Source organism: Ursus arctos, unplaced genomic scaffold (assembly GCF_023065955.2).
Source record: "Ursus arctos isolate Adak ecotype North America unplaced genomic scaffold, UrsArc2.0 scaffold_17, whole genome shotgun sequence".
In the NCBI taxonomy this organism is placed as follows: domain Eukaryota; kingdom Metazoa; phylum Chordata; class Mammalia; order Carnivora; family Ursidae; genus Ursus; species Ursus arctos.
In genome coordinates, this window is record NW_026622841.1 from 14,272,980 (window position 1) to 14,283,901 (window position 10,922).

Here is a 10,922-nt window from a genome sequence, read left to right on the forward strand (position 1 = left end):
ACAGAATTGTTTTCTGAGGAATATAATTGTATCATTTCAGGATCCAGTCAGGGAACAAAACCTAAGCCAGTTATTTTAGCAGAGCAAATTTAATATGGAGAATTGGAAAGGCAAAAAGGGAACACTGAAGTTTTGGAGGGTTAGAAAGTCCAGGGAACAGCTAGTGTCCCTCTGGCTGGCGGCAGAGGGCAGCACATGAGGCTCCTGGAATCTAGATGTTTGGAGGAGGCTGGGCCTGAGGCCTCTGAAGAGGGAGTGCTGTCGCCTGGGGCTGGGGCTTCAGGAGCTTGGAGGAGGCGCCCCCAGCACCCACTTCTCTCAGACTTCATACTAAGATTTCTGAGAAGAGGCTGCCGTCCAGTTGTGCTGATTTCTCTGAGGGGATGTGATGAGGCTGGTGCTGGGAGTGTGGGGAGGATCCAGGAACTGGAACCACCTGTTGGCTAGGTAACAGGAACAAGTCCCTTCTCCCTCCTCCTGCCTCTGGTTCTCCCTCTAGTACATTCTACTGTCGGAACCCAATGGGGAGCTGGTCCAAAAAGGAGAAACTGTGGCTCACAGAGTCCCAGTCCTGACTGACATCACCACGGGGAGTGTGGGAAGGTGAATACAGAGCTGAGAGACTAGCTTAATAACCAGCATGGTAATGTGCATTTAATATTAGGGTTCACCAGCCGTAGAATACACATTTGGTCATGACAATTGCAAACGCGAGGCATTGCTAGCTTTCCCTTAAGTCACTCAGCAAATTGGCAGTGTAATAAAAATGTGTTTTATAATTTATCTGTATTTCATTCAACTAACACTGACTACCAGCTCTTCAGAGGAAGGTAAGGAGCTTCTGGAATGGGGTTGGCAGCACATGGTTATGTACTACTTGGGAAAACATTCTTCCTCCCAAAATCTAGACAGAACAAGATAGGTGGATATCCTGCTAATGCTAATAATGCTTTAGTTTATAAGATCTTCAGCCAAAGGAGTAGTGAAGGGTGGGAAGTCCAGGTAGATTATGAAAAATCTTAGTTGATTTAATATTTTAAAAGCAAGGGTGATTTTCACTCTTCTTGTCATCTTTCATAGTGCCTTGTACAATTCCAGGAGCACGGTAGTGCTTGTACTTTGCTGCTAGACAGCTTCCATGTAGCTGTTAACCTCAGCATGCCTTGGAACCACAGCTTCGTGCCCAAGCACAAGCTCTCTGCATCCCACTCTTTGCATATGTCAATATAATCTAACTTTAACTCGACACTGCCTTGTCCCTGGAAAGCCCAGTGTGGATTTTATAAGGCCATACCAATTACAGCTGATAATTGTTACCATACTCCTCTGAAATAAGCAAATACTCAGGCAGGCTCTCTAAATAGACATCTTTCAGAGCTCAAGGTGACAAGCTAAATGCCCCTGGGAGAGAGGGAATGAAAGGTGGATGAATTCTCTTTCAAAATAAAGTAAGGGAGGAAGGTGCCTGGGTAAGTGACTATATAATGTGGAGTAACACCCCACTTCACTGGCTGCTTAGTGTTGGCTGGATACGATGGCTGTAGAGATGCCCGGGGTGTTCTGTGTCCTGGGTTGGGATAATTAGGAAAGGGTGGACACTAATCATGAGTACTAGAGAACAGGTGCTAGACAGCTAACTAAGTTCCCAACATCAGGAAGCAGTTGGGCTTGGTTGGATTCCTGGTGCTCTAACACCTTTGATTCTTCATTGTATTTCTCAGGGCAATGAAAAGGGAAGCCTGTGGCTGTAATGTCAGATTTTCTGTTACCTTCTTTGTAACTTCGGGCAATAAGCATAACCTCTCTGAGCTGTGTTCCATAGGCTAATTATCTAAAAGTGGGAATCACACTTAACCTTACAGCACTGTTATGATGATTACATGATCTGCTCTATATGACTGTGACTGACACATAGTCCTGTGGTAGCCCCGTAAAACATTAGATACCTTCGCCTTTCTGTAGTGTTGTATGTCCAGCCCTGTGCTGGGTACTTGGTGTTGGGGAAGCGTAGGGAAGGCTAAGGATGGCGTCTCAGCTTCTACCCTTGGGAGAAGGGAAGAGGGCTCTAAATTGTACAAGCACACAAAGCAATTACTGAATACAAATAAGTGTATTTTCTTAAACTTATTTCGGCAGTAGCCATGTGTGTCTAGTTGGAAGAAATATTTTACAAAAAATGAGTGGTTAGAAGTCTTTGGAACTCTGAATAGATAGAAGATGTGTTCATGATGGACATGGCTTTTAAGCTAAGGCCCTGAGCTGGTGGAATGTGATTGAACAGAGAGGTGGTAACAGTGTGTCCTGGGCAGGGCAGTAGCATGGGTACACATCTGTGGTAGGGACAGATGTGGTATGTGTATCAGGGCCAGTAAGGACACCAGTGTGGCTGGGATCAGGAGTAGATTTGTGAAATCGTAGGAGAGGGCTGGATAAGGGAGGAAGACTCATTTTCTGCAAGTCCTTGAACTATATGCTAAGAGCTCTGGTAAGCATTGGAGCTACAGTGCTTTCTTAATCAGAGGAGTGACATGATGGAAAGGGCGCTTCAAGGAGATGAGTGTCCTGAGTCCTGGAGGAGGACTGGGAAGATTCTTTTTACAGGGAGATGGGTAGTCACTGCTTAGTTAATCTAATCATGAAGAGCAGAGGGACCACGGTATTGGCAGAGCCTGGAGAGGATGAGGTGAATCTGAGAGAAACTGGCAAGGAGATATTGATGGGATGTGGTGACTGGTTGTACATGAGGGAGGGAGAGAAGGAAAGGAAGAAGTCAAAGAGAAGTCACAGATTTTGAGGCTAGGAGATTTGCTGCTGCATCAGGTTACATGCGTTACTGAGCTGCCGAGTTCCTATAGTGAAATCCCTATCTATCACTATTACTGCTACTGCCACTATCACTACTACTATTACAGAGTAATGATCATTAAGATCTTTCTCTGGACCAAGTCCTGTGCTAAGCACTTTACATGTGTTAGCTTATTTAATCCTTACACCATGAGGTATTAAATATCTTTTTGAGCACCTTGTATGTGACAGGTGCTGTGTTAGGCCTTGGGGATAAAATGGAAGCACTGTCCTTGCCCTCACTGAGCTTATAGTCTAGTCCAAGGCTTCAGACAATACTCATGTAAATAAAAAAATGAATCACATATTGTAGGTTGTGATTAGAGCTCTGAAAAAAATCATGGCCGTGAGAGACTCTTAACAGAGGGCCCAACCTTAGAGAATGGTCAAGGAAGACCTAGATTCAAAATGAACCCTAAAGAGTGAGGAGAAGCCAACCATGAGAGAAGCCAGAGGAAGAATATTTTATTATGGGGGAACAATCAGGCAAAGCATGGCAAGTTGTAGGAAGTACCAGAAGGCTATGTCCCTGGAACACGAGAGGAAGGGAAAGAAAGAGTGGCATGTGATGTGGTGGGAGGCCAGGAGGCAGGCTGGGTCAGAGAAGATTGTCCTTGGGAGCTGTGGGGTGGAGTCTGGGTGATTCAAAGTACAGTGGGAGGACATTGAAGGGTATAAGCAGAGTGACATGGTCTACTCTCATGTGTGGAGAATGGATTGGAAGAAAGTGTGCGTAGAAGTGCAGAAACTGGTTGAGAGTCCAGGTGTTTGCACAGGTGAGAGATATCAGTGGAAGTGGAGGTGGGAGAAATGAAGGATTTGGGAGGTATTTTGGCAAAGGACTGACAATTTGCAGGTGGAGAGAATGTGAGGGGCAAGAGAAAGGGAAGAATGACCACCTTGTCTCTGATTTTAGAAACTGAGTGATGGCAGTGCTAAATAACATAGGGAAGACGGGGGGCAGACTTGGTTTGGGAGGAAAACCAAGAATTCCTTACTGGATATGCTACATTTGGGAGGGCTTTGAGTCATAAATGTGGAGCTGTTAAATATGCGATAGGGTTTATGAGTCTGAAGCCCAGACAAGTGGCCTGAGCCAGAGATGGAGGCTTTGGATTCATTGGTTTAGAGGTGGTGTTTATTTATTTATTTATTTTTTAAAAGATTTTATTTATTTATTCGACAGAGATAGAGACAGCCAGCGAGAGAGGGAACACAAGCAGGGGGAGTGGGAGAGGAAGAAGCAGGCTCATAGCGGAGGAGCCTGATGTGGGGCTCGATCCCACAATGCCGGGATCACGCCCTGAGCCGAAGGCAGACGCTTAACCGCTGTGCCACCCAGGCGCCCCTAGAGGTGATGTTTAAAACCACGGGGATGGCAAATCCATCCAGAGAATGAATGTGGGTAGAGAAGAGGCCTGGGGCAAAGTTGACAAGCTGGACCACTAAAAGATGGGGTCAGGTGGAGGGAGAGGACCAGCAAAGGGGCTGAGAAGGAAGGAGGGTAAAACGGGTTTGTGAAGGTCACGAGGCAGAAGAAAGTGAGTCAAAGGGGGACTGGTCACCAGCGTCTGAGGCCATGTTGGGCGGTTCCATAAAATGAAATTAGATTTGGTAGTAGGGAGGTCCTTGGGAGCACTAAAAACACGACTTTAATGCAGTGGGCAGAAGTCAGATCTGAATTCAGAAGTGGTTAGGAGTTGAGAAAAGAGCTTATGCAGACAACTCTTTGAGAAGTTATAGTTTTCTTGTTATCCCCACTTGATGTTTGAGGAAACAGGCTAACGGGGCTTGATGTCCTGTCCAGAGTCGTTCTGGAAGCAATTGGCAAAGCTGGGTTTTGAACCCACATGTGTTTGACTCTGAAACCCACATTCTTAACCTCTGTGCTAAACAAGTGTTTAAGTTATCATTTGAATGAATTATTTATTTTCTAATTAGGTCCTTGTTTCCCGTTTTCTCTCACTTGGTTGCTTTCACAAAATGGTCTCTGATTAACATCCAAATAAAGTAAACACCCAAGAAAGCCTGGATTAAAAATGAAATGATGATAGATAAGTCATGGGAATTCGAGTGTAAAGTTTATAAATATATTCATTGATTGTCTCCAACTATTCTAAAGCACATGCTAGGATCTTCTGAAATGAAGAATGTTTCAATCTTTTTTCTCCCCCCCATTAAATTTAGGCCCCAGGCAATACCTGTGGAAGTGCTTTGGGAAAAACAAAATAAAACAAAACCCAAAAACCCAAAACAAAACAAAGGGAAAAACCCCTCTACTTCCCCCTTTTCATTTTCCAGTTTCTTTCTTCCCCATCCTGTTATTCCCCAAAGCTGCTGCCGCTGCCTCTTTTGGGACTCTAATGGCTCTTGCAGGGTCCCAGGCTCTTCCTCCAAAATCCAATTCTTTGTTTTCTCCCACTTAGAACAGAGGCTTGAACAAGGAGAGAAATCTTTCCTTTTCTGACTGGTATCTGACAAAGCCAAAATTAGATTTCAATTAGCTGTCAAGAAACATACCACTAGTTAAAGTTGTTCTCAGGACTCAGACACAGGCTAGGTGACCTCTCATATTCAGTTCATATTTGTATTCCCTTTCAATATTCGATACCCTGATAATTTGTCTGTGTGGCCATTCTTACCTTGCCGACATACAAAGGGTCAGTTCCAGTGTACTCTTCCAGAACAAAAAACTGGTTCCAAACCCAGCTCCTCTTTATCCGCGAGTGTGACTGTGGCTTGTCTGACAGCAGCGCTTCTAATTTGCCTGGTGGTGTTGGTGTGCCCGAGAGAACAGTGGTCGTAAGGTCCATCAGTCCCCAGAAGTACAAGGACATGCCAAGTCCCAGCCAGCTCTTTGCATTGCTCATTCTACCAGAAGTCCACATGGGATTGCCAGGTTTTCAGAAAGTAAAGTACAGGATGGTGAAGCCACTGGAACTTGAGTATTTTCCAAGTAAAAAAATACTAATGCAGTTTACTGGACACTTAGGCTTCTCAAAGGAGATCTCAATTCAAGTCAATCTGCTTGAAGTTGACTTCCTGTCAAGTTAAGGAGAACACACTGTGATGATGTCAGATCCTCTCCTGCGGGCTTATAGCAAGTTTTCAAGAAATGTCAGTAAATATTCAGTTATCCACTCAACGAATTAAAGAGTCATAACATGTTACTGCTTTAGAAATGTTTGAGTAACAAATAATATTTTAATAAAAAGAAGACAACTTATCGTGCTATAATCAATCCCAAACTTTTGGATATGGATTTCAGCGGGAATAAAACTGGTGAATAAATTTCTTCTCATTGGTAACATAGCTGGAGGGTTATGCTGTATTATTGATTGGCTTGAATTAATAGTGTGCTCTTTGAAATATTTATGACCAGACAACCTCCTAAACTCTTAAAAACAGCATTCATTTCCAAAATTTACAGCTAATAACTAATATTTTCATTAGCCCAACTGCTTTTCTTGGCTCATTAAAAAGCCAAAAGCAAATCTAACTATCTTTTTTTGCCACCCACAATTATCTTATGTCTACCCCATGTTATTGATAATGTTAGGAATCTCGGACTTCATTTATAAGCAGCCACAGATCACTTCTGACTTTAATCATTCTCTGGGCTCCTGGTGGAATTTGAGTTTCACACTCTACTGCTTTGGCTCTGAAGCACTGAGAGGGGCTGCTAATGTGACCTTTCTAGGGTTTGAATGGTCAGTTAATCATTTTATCACTCACAACAGACTTTAAAGTGCTCTTAGTCACATGCTACTGTGGGCATGTTAAGAGAGGCTAGCCAACACATTTTTTTCCTGATCTGAAAGACTCATTTAGACAAAGGGATGTTGACTTCTACCCTGGGGACACCTTTTCATCAGTCAAACTTCTTTTGTTGCTATGAAGGCAGATTAGCTGGTGACCTCACTCCTGGGCTATGACCTCATCCACCTTTCCTTCCTTTACTTTGGCTGGGCGAAATGAAATGGCATAGCACTCCCACCGCTCTGTCAAAACAACCAAAATGACTTCTGTGGGCTTAATATTTTCACTCTTAATGTGGAGAACTGTCATTGTCTCAGAACAGATGTATGTGTTTGGGGATTTCAGACCCATGCAACTAAATAACACTCTGTTTCTACAAGTGGTTTAAAATGAATGCATTGATGGCATCTCAATTACCACCTTCTACCTGTCACCATCAGAACTCGTTTTAGCATCCTCTCAAATAGTCACTATTGAAGTGAACAAAAGAATTAAAAAAGATATAATCATTTCACACAATATGCCATTTCATTTTTGTGTGAGAAATCACTTCAATGAGAACTGATAAAGAGGACAAGCTGGGGGAGACTAAAGAATTTCTGTAACCAAATGGGAGGCCGTGCCTCAAGTTCTAGCTCTTAAACTCAGATTGACTGTTAAGTGAAAGCAAGCCTTCTTTAGGGTGATGTGTTTGTTAATAAAGAACAATGGTGTGCTGGAAGGTCAGTTACCAAGGATTAGCGGTTTTCCTCTTTGGACTGATAGACAGAAACCCAGCTCGTGTATCTCTGATCCTTGTCTAAGAAGAGATGTTCTGAAAGAAGGAGTCTTAACCCAGGGAGATGGATTAATGAAAGATATTGGTGAGAAACAGCTATGCTGTTTTAAGGACTTAGAAGATGGACTAAAGGGCATGACCCCAAAAGCTATCGCGAAAATACCGTGATGGATCGTCATAAGGGGAATATTCCATGTGTTGCAGGGCACAAACCTATCTGTAACTTCCCCAAAGAGCACTAGGCTGAGTGTGCCACAGTTTTTCCCTGTGGTTATATTTTCATTACCTCTTACTTGTTCATTCTATAAACTTCTGTTCCTCTTGGTAAATAGGTAATGATAATTCTCCTGCCTACTTCACAGGACTACCTGAAGATCTCTCTGCTAGGATAATGTGGGCGAATGTGCTCTGTAAATGACTGAGGTGCCAGGCATTAGAGCAACCACGGAAGGAGAAGTTACCTGGGTTGGATGTTAAAAATGATGAAGCTGAGCCTGAACCATATTTCATGGGCACTTTTTGAACCAACATCCTGAAACGGCTTAATATATACATATTATTTCACAGATTTCTACATCTGCGATAAGTACTATGGGGTATTAGATTCTGGCCTAGCCTAATTCTGTAATAACCACAATTATTTTTTTCTGTATAAGGGAACTTAATGAAGGACTAGCTGTTAGAAAACTCTGTAGAATAGAGAAAAATTATTTTTTTTAGATTGCATTTATCAAAGCTGGAACTCAATATATATATACACTTTATTTGATATATTTCCTTTTCATGTCTGTGTTTCACATGTATACATTTGCCTAAGAGTTATGTTTTTTTAAGATTTTATTTATTTGAGAGAGAGAGAACATGAGCGGGGTGAGGGGCAAAAGGAGAAGCGGACTCCCCGATATGGGGCTCAATCCTGGGACTCCGGGATCATGATCTGAGCTGAAGGCAGACGCTTAATCGACCGAGCCACCCAGGCATTATTTTTTGACTATTTTGTATTTTCTCTGGTGGGTTTTAGGATCTTGCTTTTGGATTCTAAGTGCCCAGGTGCAGGCATGTTTGTGCATGGGGATGTGCAGATGTCCCCTTTCCTGCTTGTATTGGCTAAATTTTCTGGATGGAATGAGATTTGAGGAAATTTTGAGGGATTTTAAATACTGTCGCTTATATTCTCTCATCTCTTACAAACTAGACTTGCATTCTTGCCAATTAAAAGCCGGTCTTTACCTCGGTGTGATCTGAAGAGCTCAAGAAAAAAAAGGTGTTCTTTAGAATCTTTGTGATGAATATTTTGTAGGCGGTGCAGCTGCCTGAGCTTTCATCTGTCTCTCCTGCCCACTTTGGCCTCCTACACACGAGTGCAAAGCCCTCACGTTCTTCCCTTTTGCTGAACACGTATGAGAGTGGCTTTTGGATGTTTAGGACTTGTGGAACCCTTGGTGACCCTGTGAAAGCTCGGGTGGCCCAGGTGCCCCTCTCATATTCCCCCGTACAGACATCAAATATCAAAGCCTGCAGCTCTGGTAAACTCTTTTGTGTTAAATAACTTGATAGCTACAGTTGATGGAGAGCACCTTATTCCTGCTTCCTCAGGGCAGAATGCATGAAAAATACTCCCTGCCTAACTTTTCAGAAAGTAAAATCTGGGTTATATAAAAGTCACATTATTCTTTTCACAATTAGAGCTGTTTATACAACTGAAGGGAAGTCAGTTCTACCAGCTATACTAACCAGTTTCAATTCTTACAAAAGATATGTTCATGTTTTTCCTACGGGATAGTAGTAGCGATGATGTGTTTGAAGGTGGGCAATTTCTGTTGCTCTAGTAAAGGAAGAGACTAATATATGTGTATTTGTATGTATAGATCTGCTTTGGAAGACCACATATGCCACACAAAGAATACATTAGTGGAAATTGACTTCTGTGTTAAATGAGTCTTTTAAAAGTTTTTCCCCCATCCTGCCTGAAGAAAGCAAACAGCTTGGTAATGAACACAGTAGGAAGAAATTAAAGTTGTAGATAAAGTGTGCTCTTGGTGAATTGTTTATTTCATTACTTAAATTCGTTGTGATATTTAAAATGTAGGGGGAAGGGAATGTTACCGCTTTCTCCTTGAAATGAACTGGGCTTTTATGGTCTCCCTCTGATTTCTTTCTTCATTATTCCAGTTTTCCTGAGCTTTTCATGGTTAATGGAAGTACTGCTCAATAAAGCTCAAATGACATCTCTGTAGAAGCAGAAAGTCAGTTGGCTCTGCTGCTGACTCCCTCTCTGGAAGGAGGGTGTTTTAATTTTCTGATGTGGCCTCATGCCTTTAAGAGGTAAATGTAGACAGTGGTGTTGTGGCTTTGGGTAGCTAAACTTAAGTTATTGCTTTTGCTTATAGAAAAAGCCTTAAAAATGTACTTAAAAAGAAAAAAGAAACCTTGTGAAGATCCTAGATATGGCAGTGAGATGTGCTTGTGTACCGGTACATGCAGCAACATTAAATTAGAATGCATCTCAGGGTCACCATGCTATCCTGCCTCTCAATCAAGGGTCTCAATTGAGAAATATGAGCAAACATATTTTACTTAGGAGTCAGACTTCAGCATAGAATATAGAACCCATAGAGAAGAGAGCAGGTGGTTGTGGTATAAATTGGAGTGAAAAATTCATATGATGATGTATCTTGGAGTATGTACAGCTCACAAACAACAAGGTACCCATTGTGGAATCCTATAAAGAAAATATTTTCATTGCTCCTATGAACAGACTTGCAGCATTCCTGAATCTGGATGTGTATGTCTATACTCTTGACCAGATTCTACCACTGGGATGTGTTTTGGAAAGGGTGTAAACTGTGGTTTTGCATGCTGGAAGATGAGACGCTTCTCTGACCTGAAGTCTTTTCCATTTGCTACAGATGTGCCATCTTCAGTTTCCTCCTGGGCAGTTGGTCACTAAGCAAGTAGACGCTTCATCCCTCTTTTGTGGCCACCAACGTACCAGCCTACGCAAAGCTACCCATCTATGGAGGTGACTGACCCTCGGCAGAGCCAGAAGAGGTTGTCCAGGTACTAGATTTCTGGGATTTGGGTTGTGCTCTCGCTTCCACTCCACTACTCCACACCTTACCTGCGCCATGACACTCCCCAACCCCAAAGTTAGCATTTCTGAAATGGATATGGCTTAGAGTCAGTGTGTACATTTAATATGGTCATATTTCCTTCCCCTACTCCTCAAAGAGGCTGTTTATAAATTGATGGTGTGTCTAGAATTGAGGAATTATGGTATTGCCTTTTTTTTTTTTTAACTGAGCAGGAGAAGAAAAACAAAGCATACTTGATTTCCATGGAGATTTCTTAGAGAAGGTGGTCATTACTCTTGCTTATTCTAATTTTACTTACCTATATTTCTGTGAATTCCCACTTCTCCAAATTCCTCAAAAACTGGAAATTCTGAGCCTAAAGGTTCAGCTGTTACAGTGTTCACTCTGCTATTGTCATCTCTGAAATTCTCCTTTTCTCACCACTTATTCTTTCTTTTCTCCTTTTC

At 42.4% G+C, this 10,922-nt stretch overlaps 1 protein-coding gene across 1 annotated transcript in view; it reads right to left on the bottom strand.

Moving 5' to 3' along the window:
* CDH20 (cadherin 20) overlaps nt 1-5,732 on the bottom strand; it is a 48,501-nt gene extending 42,769 nt beyond the window's left edge. The window contains exon 1 of the mRNA XM_026496412.4: nt 5,487-5,732. Coding sequence (XP_026352197.1) covers nt 5,487-5,732 — 246 coding nt within the window. The remainder of the gene's footprint in view (nt 1-5,486) is intronic.
* Between the last annotated feature and the right edge of the window lie 5,190 nt (nt 5,733-10,922).